An 18,153-nucleotide genomic window follows, 5' to 3' on the forward strand; every position below is an offset into this window, starting at 1 on the left:
ATTGTGGAGTGACTGTTGAAGTGTGCTTTGGATTGTAAGATTTTAATATAAGAAATTAAATGTCCCTGTTGAGCTATTTGGAGTGAGTCAAATGGGGTAGTAGATCTGTTGGTTAGCCTGGCTGTTACAGTTCATTATCTTGAAGGTATGTAGAATGCTCTTGTCAGTCATAGCAGCTAGTTTAGCTGTGGAAGAGCAGCTAGCCTGGCTTGTTAATATTCTATCACAAAAATATTACTTGAAAAATTGAAGCCAGGTCCTCTTCTAATAAAGCAAAGAAAAGATAGATGTCCTAACAATAAATGCCTAAAAGAAAAAAACCACAAAAAATTCAAACACCTCACCTTTTCCTCCAACTGCTTTACAACCCTTGTCGCCGTGTTTACAAAGTAATAGTTAAATAATGCTAGAATCATAGGCATGTATTGACAGCATGCTATCTAGCTAGCAATTTCAATAGACATTTTGAACAATAAGACTGTGCTATATTGAAAGTAGAATCTAATCCACTCGTGTCAGTGAGGAAGTTAGTCCTTGCAAAATAAATTAAAACAAAAAATTATTTAATAGCTGCCAGCTATATAACAGTCTTCCTGTACTGCTTTTCCTCTTGTAATGGAAAAATGATGTTTTTCACTTCCATACATGTGTCTTAATGGAATGCTGATCTGCATGCCACTTGACTTATGGAGGAAGAATTTAGTAAACTACACCTGTACATTTGGGAGGTGTACTTGGCAGCAGAGAAATGGAGTCTGTAAAGCTTGTAAAGCCTTTCACCTCTTATGTCTGAGAATATCGGCCTACTGATTACAAGATGAATTGCAAGCATAGGAAATGGAAAAGGACTGAGAAATAAAGGGAAGATTTCTACTATTTGGAGAAAGCGAGCTAATGAAAGGAGTGAGAAAGGAATTAAAAACAAGTAAACTAACAAACTGATGCAGTTTTTGCAGAGCCAGCACCTTAGCTATGGAGAGAGGCATACTTTAAGTCTGTTAGAGAAAGAATTACAAGAACATGAACGATGGAAGACAGCATGAACCCCAGTATCTGACTGTCACTGAAAAGCTGAAAAAGAACAAAACAGAGCTAAACCTGATTGAAGGTGGGTTTTGAGTGGGGTTTTTTGGGATTTTTTTTTTCTTTTTGGTTTTTTGGGTTTTTTTGCATGGAGTTTATCTAAATTAAATTTTCTTTGCGTTGTTCTCGTTCAGATTTTGATATTTAGAGATAAACTGGAAAAATAATTTGCAATTATGAAGGGGGGATTTGGCCTTTTTTTCTGTTATATCCATTTTCCAAGTAAAAATTTCACAGGGAAGAGAGCCATTTCTGACTAATCAAGCTACATCATTATTTATGTGAAAGTATGCTGACATTTGGCATAGTATGATTATGAAAACAATTATTGTGATTATGAAAACAACTGAACACAATTACTAGAATGTGGTTTTTTTTTGTCTATTAGATTATTATTTCCATGTTCCAAAGCCACATATAATTTACTAAAGGTACTACTAAAGCTTTATGGTCTCTCCCAAGAAAGCCATTAATGTATCTGAGAAAAAAGAGGTAAAAGCTAAGCACAGAAAACTCCTGTCTGAGTTGATGGAGATGTTCAGTAAGCAGGTGGTTAAACACCTTGGTGTTTTGGCTGTTTGGACTTTTTTTCTGCTTTTTATGATCTGTAAGCAGTCTTTGGCTTTTGGCATTCTCTTTTGTGGAGTTTAAACAGTATGTTCTAGAAGTGAGTTTTTGTAATTATTTATAACTCCAAAGATTGAGTCAATAGTCTGTCATTCTGGTTTTGCTTATTTGTTTGGGGTTTTTTTTGGGTTTTTTTTAACCCTATACATAAAATAAAGATGTATATGGAAAAAATGCTTCTTAAGCTTTTAAGAGTTGCTCTGAGTTGTCACCATTTAAGGAACACCTTATAGGTGTTGTAGGCTTCACAATGGCAAATGAAGTTCCAATATTTGAGTTGCAATCTAAGCAGTGCTGTCATTATTCTGAATAATGATGTTTAGAGTATAGTGCTGTTTTGAGTACCTTCAGATTAGTGCAGAAAAGTGCTTGATGTATCAAGTGATGCTATTGCAAAGGATAAAAAGGCATCTCTGCTTTTCTGCAAAGAGCTGTCTGCAGCAATTGTGAAGGAAATAGTGGCAAATAATGACATAAAGGTCATTTTATTGAAAACAAGCTGCATAGAATTTGGTATAGATGTCATACCTTTCCTGAGGCTTTGAGCATACTATGAGTTACAGAGGCTACAACAGAATTATTTTCACAGGTTATCTTTCTTCACTAACTGTACCTGTTAACCCAAAACATACTGGTTTTCATCTTATTCAGCATCTCTCCTCATCTTATTGTATTAACGTAAAAAAACTTACATGCTAAACCAAATTTTCAGGCAGGTGATAAATGTCATACTTTCATACTTTCTTGGTTCTCTCCCACTAAGCTTAAAAATAAGTAACGTGCCTATTCTCAAGTATGAATACAGACAAGGGGAGGAAAATTTAGTGTTTCTCTTAAAAAGATTATTTTACCATTTTCCATAGAGTAGTCTTTGAGTATGCAGAACTCTCCAATATTTGTTTGATAAAGTATATTTTTGTCATTACAGACTGTAACTAGCAATCCCTCCTGCTTTCATACAACTTCAAATTTATCCATTGAAAAAAACAAACAAACAAACAACAAAAACACAGCAAAAGAAAAACCCATACAGGAAACGGCTAGTTACAAGTGGGAGTTCAGGTAGCTACAAGCTACTTTGGTTTGAACCTCATCTTTTAGCATTTTTCCTAAATGGTGACCAATTAAATCAAGAGTAAATTAACTAGTGAAAACAAGTTAAAACAGACCAACCCTTATACTTGTATTATGTCTTCTGCTTTACCAGCAAATGGTGAGTCCTTGTTCATTCTTTATTTTATCTCTAGGCTAAAGGTTTAACACCATCACCAGATTCCAGCCAAAGTCCTCCTTTACTAGGAAATAATGAAGTAATATTTTCTTAGTGTTTCTGGATTAGTACAAGGTCCAGCTGTCAAAGAACAATGATTTTGTTCTGTTTAGATTTTTGGCTAAAGGATAGATCTAAACCTCAGTACAGATGACAGCTAATCTCTGTCATCAGTATGCTTTATTTTTACTGCTTTTCTATGTGTCTTGGAGTACACGTAGCCTGAGTGTAGCAAAAAAAGCACTTTCTTTTACTGGCTTTACACATGGAAAGAGTAGATTTCCTTACCAGGGTAGATTCAGTTACTTAAGCAACTACATAGTCTTTCCTTGCCAAAGCAGTGTCACTGTTGTGTTTGGGACTAAGTTCAGCATACAGGGCTTACATTAGGGATGATGTTTCCTTAGCCACTTGAAAGAAAGATACCTTCTTCTCAGACTTCAAGTTATGAATGTAAACAGCTTCAGCAGGTACTTCCTCCAGTGCCCTGTCCTATATTTATGGCAAGCTAATACGGGGATTGGCCCCAAACAGCTCCCTGGCAAATGACTAAATACTTCTAAATAATTACAAACTAAAAGCTGGACATTTGCTAATGAGAGCTTGAGTAGCATCAGCAAAGCTTAAGGTATTTATACCTGTTAAATATTTTAGTTAGGCTGCTTTGGAGCTCCTTTTTTTTAATTGCTCAAGAGTTTAGGGAAGACAAATGCATGACGACTTTTTATTTTTGTATCAAGTGCAACATTGCAAGGAACAGATAAAACTCAGTTTACTAGTCCCATAGTATACAGAACTGAAAAACGCATTCTGCCATGCTGCAGGCACTGTGCGTAAGAACCTGGTCAAAATTTCAGTGCAATTGTGACTGGAAGAGCAAAGCAGTGCTATTACTGTTACAACTGTATGTATTCCAGTGTCATTAATACATCTATGGTAAAGCAGAATGGCTACCACTCCAGTGTATGAGCAATCCCATGAATTAGATTTTACATCTAAAACAGCAAGCAAAGGAATCAATGCTAATCACCTTAATGAGGTGAAGTAACAAACCCAGTTTAAAGAGTATGTTGAGCCAATTGATCAAAACAGAAGAAATTTTAAGCTGAAAATACCTGGTTTTATCTAGTAAGGAGAATTGGAAATTGGGCAGTAATAGGTGGCCCAAGGGTTCTGCTTCCTAGCTTTTGCTCAGTCTTCATCTGTAGCACTGCAGAGGCCTTCAGCCAAGAAGTTTTTCCTCAAGCTACTAGCAAGTGTAACTGACCACCATCTATACCTTTCTAGCTGTTAGTTCTGGAATAAGTCCTTGCATCACCACTGTTTGAGTCAGGCACTTCTACTGAAGGTAGGTATCAAGTTTCTTCTTGATGTTGTCAAAGGAATCCACTCCCATATAGTCAGCTTGGCCCTGTTCCCACCGTTCCTTGCGTTCTTCTGAAGATTCAGTGGATAATAATGGTGATACTGACACGTGGGACACTGCCTCTGTAACTTCTGCCTAAAAGGAAAGGTAGAGTTAAAATATAGAAATACTTTGTAAAGCTAAAGCTAGCAACAGGCCATAGAATGGGACAACAAAGTAGATATTATCATGCACAGTAGCAAGCATTGCCAATGGGTAGGGATTGTGCAGCCTTCCTAGAAAAATAACAAAGCAGAGTTACAGAAGTTAGCAAGGGAAAAAGAAAAAAAAAAGTAAAGTTTAAGTTCTTCATACCTCTCTACAGAAGCCACAAGAGAAAGCCAGAGTATAGACCAAGCCCGATAGCTGCAAATAGTTTGTTAGAAAGATGCAAGATTACCAAGAGAAGCACATCTTAAGAGATCGGTAACTTTGCTCTTAGAAAGGCTGAGAACTTAAACTGGTCCATGTACTAAGACTAAGAAGTCTGCAGCCAGATGCAGGCTACTAAACTCTGTGTATGAGAACTAGAATTAGAAGCATTCCTTTAATGTTAATAAGTATTGGCATTCATCACTGCCTGTTGATATAAGTATTGATTCTCAAGTTATCCTAGGCTTACCTAAATGTGATCCACCATGCAAAATCTGTATATACATATTTGCATGCTGAACTGAGGTTCTTCTACTTGAGAACCTTATTAGCTGCAACACATTAAGAGTTAGGCCCTTCTCTGTACACATTAAAGAAGTAACTACATCCAAGAAGTTACCAGTGAAAGACCTGGTGCAACATTAACAATGTACATAGTTTGTTTTAGGCAAGCATACAGCTATGTCCAAGACCTGTCTAACATGCTTCTCTTTTGTAGTTATTATTTATTCCAAGCTTAAAAGGACAAAACTAAAATACCCTGCATCCCACAAACTAAACCACACCCATGCTCTGAGATGGACAGAGGGAAGAGAAATTGATGCAATGGTAAATAACCTGTCATCCATGCTTACGTATGGATATACAAGATTACTAAAGAACATACCATATTTACTCCTGTAGTAATATCTTTAACAATTCCATGCTGTTCTAGTAATGGTAAAACATTGGCTATGTAGGTATCCCACCACATGTTGAGGAATTCTGGGTGAACTATTTTAGGGTCGTCCATGTTGCCCTTTATGCTTTTTGTTCTGGAGTCATATGTATAGTTCCATGGCTTTGTACTTCCCAGGAAATGCACTACCTTAGTATTTGCACCAAACCTGTTGGGCAGAAAAAAGTTTACGAGTCAGTTTATACATGTGTCTAGAAAATGAATTTTGACTGGCAGACATAACTCTTTTTAACCTGCTATGTCTGTATTTTTCCAGAACACAGAAATATTAATATTTTTAGGAGGCTAAATGCTAAATGATCAAACTGCCAGTGCCTATTGGGACTGAAAGCATTGCAATACAATAGAAAAAATGCAAACTGAATTCTACATTACACTAGTCAGAATACAACCAAAACCTAATGGTCTGGGCTATTTAAATACTTACGGACAACTCACGTCTTTAGGATGTCACGTCCATAGCTCGGGAGAGAGCAGTCACAAGCAGCCGTTGCAATCGGAACTGGTTTTAAAAGTGAAAAAGATTCTACTCCAAAGTCAGCAAGCCAGAGAGTTAAGCATTACAAGTATTATGTGGAGAAGGGTTAGCGTTTAGAGTTACCCTTTCAGTTTATAGCCCTGTAGAAATGGATCATTGGATGGCTCTGCTGCAAGGAGACCATGTCCCTGCAAAATAATAACTTTGTGTAACCAAGGCATTTTAGAAGACTCCTGACCTGGGTGCAGTGGGGTCTTGCTAGACAACCCTTACTTCCTAAATAACCTTAGGGCAGCCATGGGTGGGTTTGGTGGTGGGTTATTTTCATTTCTTTTTGAAACTATGTAAACTCCATTTTCACTGTGGACTTCCAGCTTTGTCCCAACTGTTATCAGTATGTTGTTCTATATTAAAAGTATAGATGAGATGCACCTCTTCTTAAGTAAAGAACTTAAGACTGAAAGAGACAACATTCATGTCATTCTCTTACAGTTCCAGAACTTGGTTTCAGCTTGATCCAACTTTGTGACCATGCAATACTGGTCTTTCCGCTAACAATGACTATCTCGCCTAGTTCAGTTTATATCATATCAGGCTTTCTTGTCAATATAACATGACCAAAATGGAGAGTAACGTTAAGTAGCTTGCCTAACATTTTATTAAGCAGATGCTGGTCATTTTGACCAGGACTCAGACATTAGACTTTTATGTATGGAGACGATATAGGTGTATTTCAAAAGCCATAGAATATTCAAACCAAGTCTGCATTTGGATGGGGTTATGGGTTTCATATTGTTTTAAGGCTCCTGACTGTATTTCAATGTTCATGTTTAATGTGTTGAATACAACTGATCTTTGCAGAGTAAAGACTTGTGTGTGTATGAAAGGCCAAATACTTGCATTAACTGCAGGAAAAACAAATGTCTTCAAGAGATCAGTTACTGGACTTTAACTTCAAACCCCAAAAGTCAAGATTTAGCATAAGGGGACCACCTTAGTTTTATTAGCTGTCACAGTACTAAACAATCCAAGTTTTCCTCTTCAGCATCTTAGGCTGTTGCTGTTCTGAAGAAACTTACTGTTCAAAAATCAAGGGAAGTTAAGCTAGAAAACAGAATGCATAAGAAGTATCATGTGACATTTGTTGCAAAGGGTGAAGTGTCCTCTTGGTATCCTGTCCACTTACAGTCAGAACAAGAGATGCCAAGCTTCTACAATGTTTTCAGCCTCTGCTTTCTAGGTACTTTCTGGACCTGCAATACTTTATTTTGACATTAAGCTCAACTGTTAGGAAGCTTTATGTCCACACTGGCCTCAGCAACTAATCTGTCTTTCCACATCTCCCAGAAAAGTCCTTCATCAATGTTTTGAAGTTAGAGAGCATTTGTCATGAATTGGCATTTTCCTTTGGAAAAAGGATTACTGAGACTGCTGTGAAATCTAGTCTCGCTGTACAAAGCTGCAAAAAACTTAGCTATTGCTGTCAGTAGGTTTAAATTTCACTATATTCCAACTGCTGATTATCAGGAGCATAGCTGCTGATCTAACCAAGGGAACTTGTTCCACCTATTGAGCAGGGAATGTTACAAGGGCTGCACTTCCAGCATTCTGTTTTTGAAGGTCTGATGAATTCAGTTAAGTAAGCTATTTGATCAATTAAAGAGAAATTTTGTCAGGAGCTCCTCAGATCCAATTAGTCTTTCTTGGCAACAAAGTAATTTGTAAAATTAAGGTCATGTGACTAACAGCCAGCCATGGAAAGAGAGCCTACTCTACAATAGACGTTAGTTTATCCAATGCTATCCAGCTACTTAGTCATTCTGAGGCTTGCATATATTTCTTTAAATAAGTGTTCCACTTTCAGCATGACAAGATTCCAAACAGTATTCTGATCACAAGACATAGTTTGATCTTGAGCCAGCAAGCCCTGCTTATGCCAGCTGCTGCTTTAGACACTAGAAACCTGATGTCATTCAGAGATCAGATTGTTTTTATGCACTTAGCACTTTCCCTTGCCTCCAACTTCTGTAGCTCATAATAGATAAAGAGTTTCTGTGTAATGCTTCAGTTTCCCTTCTTCCCCCCCCCCCGCCCCCTTTCTCCTGGATTGTTAAAACAGTCAACAACCCTGCCTCTGACATACAGTTTACTCACATGCCAAACTAGTGCTGCTAGCTAGGGAGGCTACAACTTTTGTCACAGAGGAAACACGCAATGATTTATGGTTGGCTGTATTCTTTCTTTCATCTTGCTGTTACTTAAGGAACTGACAGTGGTCTAGAAGGACCATTAGGAGAGAATTCTAGCTTGATACAAATTTTTGTTCACCACACTTATTTAAATGGTATAGGTTGACTAGATGAAACTGTAACTACTGGTTGTCAAATACCCTAAATAATTGGAGAGAAGAAATGGCAAGTTATCTAAGTGGGAAGGATACCACCAGTGACATGCTGAAGTTCAGCTCAAGTTGATTGAAGAGCCTACTGCCATTGGTTAGAACTGTACTAGCCTGTATCCAATACTGGAAGAGTGTTTCCTTTTGCAAGTGACCTGTCAAAGGTGCTTACTCTAAATCAATTTCAGCGTTTCACCAGGGGTGAATGGTTTAAGCTACAGATACAGCTGTCTCTCTGTGTTTATCTTGAGATGATTCATTTGACTTTCATCAATTCAACCTTTTTTTTAAGAGAAAAAATGGTGATATTTTGAGTGACAGGAACAGTCTCCTTCTAGAAAACCTGTGAAAGCTCACATCATGCCTGCTCATTCTGTTACAAGAAATTAGTTTATGTATGCTCTGAAAGTCTTCTTGAAGTTTTCAACTTACGCTTTAAATGCTGGAAGGTAGGAATATACAGAAGTGCTGCTCAAATTATATATAAACGGTAGATGTTTGCTCATGTCTGTTGTTGCCCAGCTGCTGAAGAAGGTGTTTAATAACCCCTGATCTGCACCTAAAAGAGAAAGCATTAATAGGCTACGAGCATCAGACAGCTGTTCAAGGATCTTTTTCAGTCACCTTACTAAGTAAGGTTTGGTAACGCAGTTATCATGTCCTGTAGAAGTCTGGCACAGAGTACTACAGTTCTATTTGTGAACAGCCCTGTAAACCTTGCAGCCTCTAAATATTCCAAAAATGCAGAGAGAATGAAATAGTGTGATGAGGATACTTTTGTTAAAAGATAGGAGGCTGCTCACAAACTCTGCCATTCAGTTTCTTTTACACCTTAAATTCAATCTGTATAAGGCAGCAAAAAAACTCCCACAATAAAACAGTTTAACTGAGCACTGGTCAGCTTCAGGAAAACTGCAGCTCAGAAGATGAAATGGCAACTAGTTTTATTGCTTATGTTTACAAATGCATGAAACCAACATAATCTCACTGACAGAGTTAGGGTATCGGTGGCCTGTTAGACCTGCAGTCCCAGATGCATCTACCTCCACACTGATCTGATAAGAAAAGCACATGTAATTATGACAACTCTAGTAAAACTCCATTACATTCCTTAACAGACAATAGGTGTTTCTAGTTCTGTAGTAAAAAGCTCCTGACTAACCACTAAATGTAGTAAAAAGCTCCTGACTAACCACAGCAATCTGTGTTCAGAGGAGGTCACCTCTTAGTTTGCAGGTAGTTAGTTGTTACAAGGTTAAGTGAGTCTGAAGTTGTTTGGTATCTCAGTAGTAGATTAGCTAAAAAAATAAATATAGCCTTCAGACCAGAGCAGACTAGACTAGTTTATAAGCAGCAAATGAGAAGTAAAAACCTATTTACCTATATCCATTCATTCTTTATCACAATGAATATGAATAGTCTTTAAATGGTAATTCCTCTTATCAAGGAGATTGAAGGGAGTCCTCCAACTTTCACTTGCTGTATTCTTTCACAGCATTCACAAATAGCATTACTAAAGAGTAGATAAATGGATAGCTTAAGTTAGTAGGCAATGTTTCATTTCAATCTTGAGTTTTCTCAAGCACTCTGTCTCTGCTGACTCAGGAAAAGGTTTTTATTGGCCTATGATTCGATTTAGGGCAGCATTAAGGTTTATACCATCAGTGCTGTTTGAGCAGAATTTGTTTTCTGCAGCTGAAGTATCTAGAGGCTGGGCATAAACTTAGATGTACAGACAGTACACTGACAAATATAAATTCTAGGTATCCTGTTACAGCTGTCAGCATACATGCAGATTGCAGAGTGAGAAACAGCCTGGAGACTCAGTCTAGTAATTTCAAACCTGTGACTTGCCTCTCAATCCATAAAGGAAGGAAAGCACTTTTGGAGAACTTGTATCCATCATAAAAGAACCTAAGGGGCAGCAACAGTGTACTTAACTTACCCTACAGGACTTGCTCTTGCTTGGATTGTTTTACGTACTCGACTTTTTCTTCAGATTACATGCATTTGTGCCAAAGCAGACAATGAAAGCAGCATCTAGCTGTCCTAATTCAGACTTCAACAGGAGTGTTGTTTATATATATAAACAGGATCTCAGACATAAGGTGAAAAATCAGGCAGTGCTTATATTAACTACATAGTTACAGATACATATGAAGGTACAATACAGCAAGACTGTAAAAGCAACTATTTTGGATCCAAGGCTAAAGACCCAGAGGATTGTCTAAGACATAGCAACATTCCTAAGGTAGCAGTACTACCAGATTTCTTCTGAAACCAAGCTTTTTTTCCCCATCCACCACTTTTAGATGCTATCTAGAGTAGTTGCATGACATGCTCTTTATTATCTAGAAAGGTGAAATTTAGAGAGACACAGTAGATGTCTATATAAGTAGCCATCATTCTGCCATTTCTGGACAACATCACTACATACGAGGCAGCTGTTCGCTAATACATGCAAGAAATATTCTAGAAGGTCTTCCATTCCCTAGTTACTCCTACTGCAAACAAGGAACTTACAGCTTTACTTCAACTACACATAGTTTGGTAGGTTAACTTTGCATCCCTCTGTCCTATTAAAAGCAGTGACCCTTCACAGGTTTCTCTTACTAAATTTCCTAGACCCTTTTATTACTCTCTAAGTCAATTTAATTTTCAAGTCCCTTTCTCCCTATCAAGTTCCCAAGCTAGGCAATAGCTTATACAGATGGTCTAGGTCTTCATGGTCTCATTCCTCACATCAGTGCTACCATTTAATAAAAACTAAGTAAATTTTGAAGCTGAAGTACAAATAACAGTTCAAGGAATTTGATACCTAAACAATTAACCCACTTTTTTTGCTGTTAGGTGCTGCAACAGTTGCTTTGCATTTAAGACAGAAGCTTTACCATTGCGTGGCTTTAGCTTTCAAGTCAGAAAGCATATTGTAGTAGCAATTCTATTCATTTGGGTTTTTTTTGTTTGCTTGCTTTTGGGGGGGAGGGGGTTGGGGTTTTTTTCGGGGGAGGGTGTGGGAGGGGGTGATTGTTTGTTTTTTTTTTGTTTGGTTTTGGGGATTTTGTTTGTTTTAATGCAACAATTCAGAATTATGCTATAGATTTTCCCACAGCTGGTGGTCAATTTGCACAGCAAGGTACAGACCTTTATTACACTACAGTACTCATTTTCATTAGGTGGCATTAAGCATGCAACTGATTAATGTTCTTTAGAAGGCCACACACAAGAGTCGTTACAGTAACAAGGATTATTCTGCAGACCAGGAGTGACATCTGGGTATTTTACTTTTCACAAAGTACTGAGAGGTAAATCAATGGGCTAGCTCATTACCTTCAATCCGAGAGTTCCATTTTATGGTCTTATTTACATAATTTTCTATAGTTTTTTAATTTAGACTTTGTTTTGTACCACAGTAGTTAAATAAAGAAATTGACAGGAAACAGTGATAATCAGAAGCCTTTAACTATAGTTGTCTCCAAACAACATACTCATTTACTGTGACAGTGACAGATTTAGTAGACTTACAGGACAGCAGAACTGGGATTCTCAAGCTTAAACCTGGTACAGTGGCTGATCCCAAGTAACCTATAGTGGGAAGCAGCCAAGGCTACCACATGCACTTGATATTGGTAAAGAGAACTATTTTTTTCTATAGCAGCTTAGTATGGAACATTCAAGCCTTGAGCATTAGGAATGTCTGAAGCGTAGTAGTGGAGTTTCATTTCTTGTTATATGATTCTACACCTTTTGGCCTGGAGGCCAAACTCTTGTTTTTATTTCACAAAGTCTGAAAAAATTGTTTGACTACATATGGTAATGATAGCCTCTGAGAAGGATACAGTTTTTGCATAGTTGTGTTAAGAATTCTATCATATAGACTCCCCTTGAGATGTATATGTCGTTACTGAGCCATCCCAACTACTGTCACCATTTTGGTATACTTACACTGACATACAAATTAATACATACCATCAAAGCTGCCTTTCTCTGTGGCAAACTGTAACAGCTGACTGTATGTTTCAATGGAAGGTCGGTAAACAAAAACTCCAGAATTAAAACAGTCGGGCCAGCCTGGATCTGGTGCTGCAGACAGCTCTTCTCTCTCAAAAAGCTCATCTATATTTGACAAAACCTAATTGTAAAGGAGTTTAAAAAGATGCTTTTAGGTTCGGAATTGTGGTATCACATTTTAATGGATTTTAGCATCAACATTAAGACATGAATGAAAGTTCTTGTGTCAGTGTTCACCTTATGAAAGACAATACTTTACAGAAATAGTCCCCACAGACTTCATTACAGTTAAATTTAGTTTAAAAGGCACACACATTCTTACTGGTACTAGTCAATCTGGTAAAAGGTTTCTATTACCCCTATGCTTAAAAAAAGCCAAAAACAACCCACAGGAAAAAATCCAACAACTGTGATACTAGGTCATGTGATACACCCTGATACATGGGACACAAGCACTTACCATTGTGTCTGCATCCATGAAAACACATTTTGAGAACTGTGTCAGTTCCCAGCAGTGAAGTTTTGTTAGTGTGACACCCAGCTCAGGTCTTTTCATTAACGCCAAGTGTGCTGAATCCCCACTATCCAAGACATTTACCAATATGACTTCATCAAAGATTTTTTCCAGCACTCTCCTGGGGAAGAGTCAATTGGCAAGATTTAGTTCTAGTGTTACTACAACAACAGACCACATGACAGATTCCATAAAAGAAGTGGAATAGCAGGGAACCTGGCAACATTTCTTGTTGAAAAAAGGCAGGAGTTGACTGCATACGTTGGAACACACAAGTACACCTGTCTGCCACAAAGTTTGCAATGTACAAACTTTTGGGGAACAGAGAAGTCTCTTGGGTTTTTTTTTCTTCCACAGAGTTTTAGTTGCCATTGCTATCAAGTCCAGTAAGTCACAGCTATGTAAAAGAAACTTTCTACAAAGGTTTTTTTTTTTTTTCCATCCAGATTCAGATTTAACAGTCTACTCTGAGCTCTGAGCAGGCAGTTAAGAAATGGGAAGCTGTTAGACTAGCTTGAGCAGGACAGTAGCTACTGCTGAGACACAATTTTATGCAATACTTACAGTGTTCTGGATTTGTGACATCTAGGACATTTGAGACATCTGACTAGACCCAGTCGCTAAACCTTTCTTTATCCCATAAAATATTTCCAAGATTGACTTAGTCATGGCTGTGGGTACAGAAATGTTTTGAGCCAGTATCGTATTCGCTAGAGAGTGACAAACTTTCAGGCAGTTTAGTGAAAATTTGTGCCAGATATCATTTGCTTTACCATCAATAGAGCATTACCATTAGTTCAAGAGATTAAGGTGTTAAGGTCCTGCTTAAAACAGGAAACATCAGTAAAGTCTTACTATTCTACAGCGTATCTTGAATGCTCAGCAACTACCAGTACAATTTGCGTCACAGAGCTTGCAAATGAGTTTTGGAACTCTGCTTTGCAAGGCAGTCTTTGTACCGACAGTTCGGTGTGGACAGTGCTTCTGAACTTCAGGCATACTTTGCTAGTGGAGATAGGGCGAGAAATGCAAGTTCCAATTACACCACTAAGTACATAGGTATGACTAAGGGCATAGGACTAGCTGGCTTCCACTAGCACATGGATACATTTAGGGCTCATCTTAAAAGAGCACACTCACCTAGTAGGCTGGAATGGATATTCCTATGTGCAACATCTTAATATTGATATGGCTGTTTAGCTGCCAGGAGACTCCAGGGAGAGTCACTGCATTTTTTTATTGAGTCACCTCTCTATTGTGTCTATATATTGATAACTCTTTTCAGAATTTCTTCCTCATGCAGAGAATCTTGACCCGTCATGTGTAGTTCCCATAGTTACTGTTTCATTGTTTGTCTTTTTTTTTTTTTTTACCCTCTTACATGTGGAAAGAGAATCCAGTCCATACCACAGTGACACTATTCTAAGGAGGCTGCAGGAAGCCTGTTAACTTCATTTGATGTACTGTGGTGACCTCGTTAGAAGTCTCTGTTCAGCTGCTGATTTGATATACTCAGTGTAAAATTTGACATACTCATGGTAAAATTTGATTTGAAGTGCCTGCTAGATTTCAAGAGAGCTTGTGTTATATTATCTCGATGAGGAATACTTCTGCAAAACAAATAAATACCAATTCCCTGCTTCCACCTCCACATGCATACACACATAGCACTAACAAATGCACAGGCAGTAGCACATTGTTCGATAATTCTAAGTAGGACTACAAAAGAGCAAAGATCCAGTGGAAATATCAGTATCAAGTCATGGTTTAGAGCTCTAACTGCAGACTATTTAACTGATCACAGGGAAGAAAAAAAACACACCAAAACACAAAGCTTCATGTTTGAAGGACTTACAGTACCCGAGATAGCACAGATAAATTAAATGAGCTGAAATGAGCTGTTAGCTTCCAGAGTTTTGAAAGGTTACTGTTGAGGAATTTAACTTTCATTTTACAACCTGCACATCAGCAGCAACTGTTGCAGTCTGAAGTATGTGAGTGACCTTACCTCATAAGATCTGAGACCTGAGGAGTTATGAGTGCAGTCAGCTTCCTTGTTGTTCTGTACTGCTGCAAGGATGAACCAAGTACCAGTGCTCCTTTCACATAGGAGTCATTTGTGGCTAGAGTCACAAAAGACTGGTCTGGAAGAAATGAACTTGGTCGAGTTAGCATGATCCACTACTTTATTCTGAGAGACATACATTCTAAACCTAGTATTGTTATGTAATCATGCTGTGAGGCCTCCAAGATGTGCCCTTTACTTCTGTATATAGGGCCTTCCTATGTGACTCAATGAAGCAGATTACTTGCATACCTATATTTGCTGTTGGTAACTTGACAAATGGCAAAATGCAGTAAAATGACCCACAAAAATCAAGACCATTTCAAAAGAACACCAGTTCAAATTTGTCCACAGGTTAAGTAAGTCACATCAAATGTAGAGACAGTCGCAAATTCTAAAGAGCCCTACTTTGGCCACTAATATGCAATTATGCAAAAAGTGTTTGGAGTCAGTAGGCATGCTTTTGGCCTAAAGTTAGTAGGGTTTTGTAGAGTTTCTCTAGGTTCAGCTCTCAACCCCAAAGCTAAAGCACATAAAACTTGCATTTCATTTCCAAATGAAAGTAAGTATTGAATTATATCTTAGACAACAGTTTTAAGTTTTGCTAGCTCAGGATTTTGCAGATGAGTTGTCCTGCAATCCATGATTGCAGCTCTGTCACAAGAATGCAAGATTTAAATGGCAAGTAACTAGTAATACAAAAAGCAATTTATAACTTGCAGGAACAATTTTCGCTCTTTGAACAAAAAGAGGTACTATAATCTTCTGCTCCAGCTGTATATTAAATACAGTTTAAGAGAGATGGTTTTGCCATATAGTACTTATTGAAGCCATATTATACAAGCTTTGCATTCTTTCATGTTGTTTTAAATTTCCAGAGTGGGACTGTCAAAAGCAAACAAGTACCTTATAAAAGTTTTTCAGTTCCCTGTTAACTATTTTTCATATAGACCTCCTTTCAAAGTTGTATCATTTTAGAAAGCATGCTCTTTTCTACTAACCTGTTTTTCACTCTACCAGCAAAACAGTTTCTTCCAAAGAATTTCAAGAGCCAAATTTATTTTAGCAACTTTGATTTATTTTCTCTTTACAGAAGGTGTTAACTAGGTTAGAACAGAGTGAGAGTCCTGGGCACTTAAAGGCTTACTATCAAGCCTAGTAGTAACATTAAAATACCAACTCCTTTCAGAAAAATTGTTGTTTGGCTCAACTCTTAAGTTCTCAAGGCAGTCTTCGTCAATATCTTTTTAAGTTAATACCCCCTCAACAGTCAACGACAGACAATCATATACCATAATTGCCTATAAACTCTGCAAACCTGGTCTGCAAGATCTCTAGACCAGCTACAAAACCTTCTATTTTGCTTAGCAGCAAAACCAACTAGTCCCAAGGGATTTAGATTATAGTGATCAATCACAAAGATCAAAAAAGCTTCTATAATGCCAGGAATAAAGATATTTTGTTTCAATTCCCTTTTAGCTGCCTATTTGTACTAGTTCATATTCAGCAAGTCTGCAGACCAACTTTATGTTTCTTTGAAAGGGCAAGTGTGTAACATTTTAAGTTGTATAAACATCCTCCTAATAGGACAGGGCTTTTCACTCGGTAATTTGCATGTTACTATTGAATATGTGGAAGTCTGAAACTATACTCTCAGACAGCTCACTAAAAGTCCAGGGTAGACAACGTGGGATTGTGCCCAATATTCATCTGAACATTGCTTGTTTGGTTGTTTTTTTTTCCCCTAATGGTGTAAGACTAATTCTTAAAGTGACCTTGCCACTGAAAGACGGGTCTTTTCTTCACTGACCTGTTAGCAGGTATACTTTTACTCTCTCTCATCTTCTTGAAACTGAATAATCACACACAGAGAAATTTTCAGAGAAATAAAGTCAATTTAATGATGGAGTAAAGGCTAAGAAGCCCCCTACTGCATCTCAACTCTAGGAGGAAACTTTACAACTGCATGACAGGAGGTGAATATTGCCAATTTGCAGACCATCTAAGTCAGCATAACTTTCTGAAGTTTTATTTTTGAAATATTTTTGAATTTTGAAGTTTAACGTTCTATTCTATATCTAAAGTACATTCACAAGTACACGAGCCCACACTACAATTTGAGCAAGACCCATTGGTGCTTATTATGGAAGTTATATCTGCAAAAGACTAGTCCATTCTACCTAAGCAACAGGTATTTCAGGTGTATGGGTCTCCCATCTCATCCTTTTCCCCTTCTCTGTAAACACAGAATCTTGCGTTTACACAGCAACCACTGTTAGGCCCGAAAGAGAATTAACTCTTGGTGACAGTATGTCTGTAAAACGACATAGAATGAGAGACAGCTTCCTAACTGACTTACCCAGACAAAACCATGCCACTTCAGAGACCTCTTTGGCTGCCCAGGTCACAGGCTCTAATATCTCTTTGCAATGTTTTGTACTAGCCCTTACAAATCCACAAGCATCCTGGAAGTCTGAGCTAAAAGCGATCTTCTATTTGATGGCATGCAGGAGGTTATTGGAGTGCTTGCCCCAGATCATTTAAAAATTCCCCTGGAAGATTTTTTGTAGGCATTGCCAGAGTTCACAGATGCTTGCCTTTCCTCCTATTCTCTGAGTTAGGTGCTAGTATATCTGACTTTTTTTTTGAGTACGGGATTCCTAGAGAGACAGGAGCATGTTATCAAGACATGCATTGGGGGGGGCAGACTTCCTGCAGGCTTCCAGACCTGAAAATGAAACCGAATCTCCTGACAGCTTCATGTGAAAATCGGGAGAAAAACAAAACAAAACAAACAACCGCAAAAAAAAAAAAAACAACAACAAAAAACCCCCAACCAACCAACCAAAAAAAACCCCACAAAAAACCAAAAGAAACACGGAAGAAAAAAAGCAACACGTTCGTGGAGAGCCGGTAAGGACCCATTCACTGCAAACTATCAAAATCACAGAAATCACAAGCTCTCTCAGGCGTTTCAGGAGAGGGCTGCGTTTTTCCCTGTGAGCCATTGTAGCCCTACAAGTGGCATCTCCGACCCAGCCTGCTCCTCACCACGCCGGCTACATCCCGTCCGTTAGGGGACGGAGCCTGAGGCAGAGCATCGAGGTAGGCGCGGAGAGAGCCGACACCGTGCGCGTCCTCTCAAACCGCACAGCGAGGCCCGGCGGGACGGCTCCCACCCCCCCCCCGCG

At 38.2% G+C, this 18,153-nt stretch overlaps 1 protein-coding gene across 2 annotated transcripts in view; it reads right to left on the reverse strand.

Annotated features, from left to right (window-relative positions):
- Positions 1-1,463: 1,463 nt before the first annotated feature.
- The window catches only part of GYG1 (glycogenin 1), a 17,093-nt gene continuing 403 nt past the window's right edge, over positions 1,464-18,153 (reverse strand). Inside the window, exons 2-8 of one of the 2 annotated variants that reach the window (XM_015637725.3) lie at positions 14,906-15,041; positions 12,844-13,018; positions 12,342-12,504; positions 8,805-8,931; positions 5,425-5,644; positions 4,701-4,751; positions 1,464-4,481 (exon numbers count right to left, since the gene is read on the reverse strand). In XM_015637725.3, the coding sequence (XP_015493211.1) occupies positions 4,320-4,481; positions 4,701-4,751; positions 5,425-5,644; positions 8,805-8,931; positions 12,342-12,504; positions 12,844-13,018; positions 14,906-15,041 (1,034 nt within the window). In that variant the 3' untranslated portion in view covers positions 1,464-4,319. The remainder of the gene's footprint in view (positions 4,482-4,700; positions 4,752-5,424; positions 5,645-8,804; positions 8,932-12,341; positions 12,505-12,843; positions 13,019-14,905; positions 15,042-18,153) is intronic. The other variant, XM_015637724.3, reaches the window with a different exon arrangement.

Source organism: Parus major, chromosome 9, assembly GCF_001522545.3.
Source record: "Parus major isolate Abel chromosome 9, Parus_major1.1, whole genome shotgun sequence".
Classification (NCBI taxonomy): Eukaryota; Metazoa; Chordata; class Aves; order Passeriformes; family Paridae; genus Parus; species Parus major.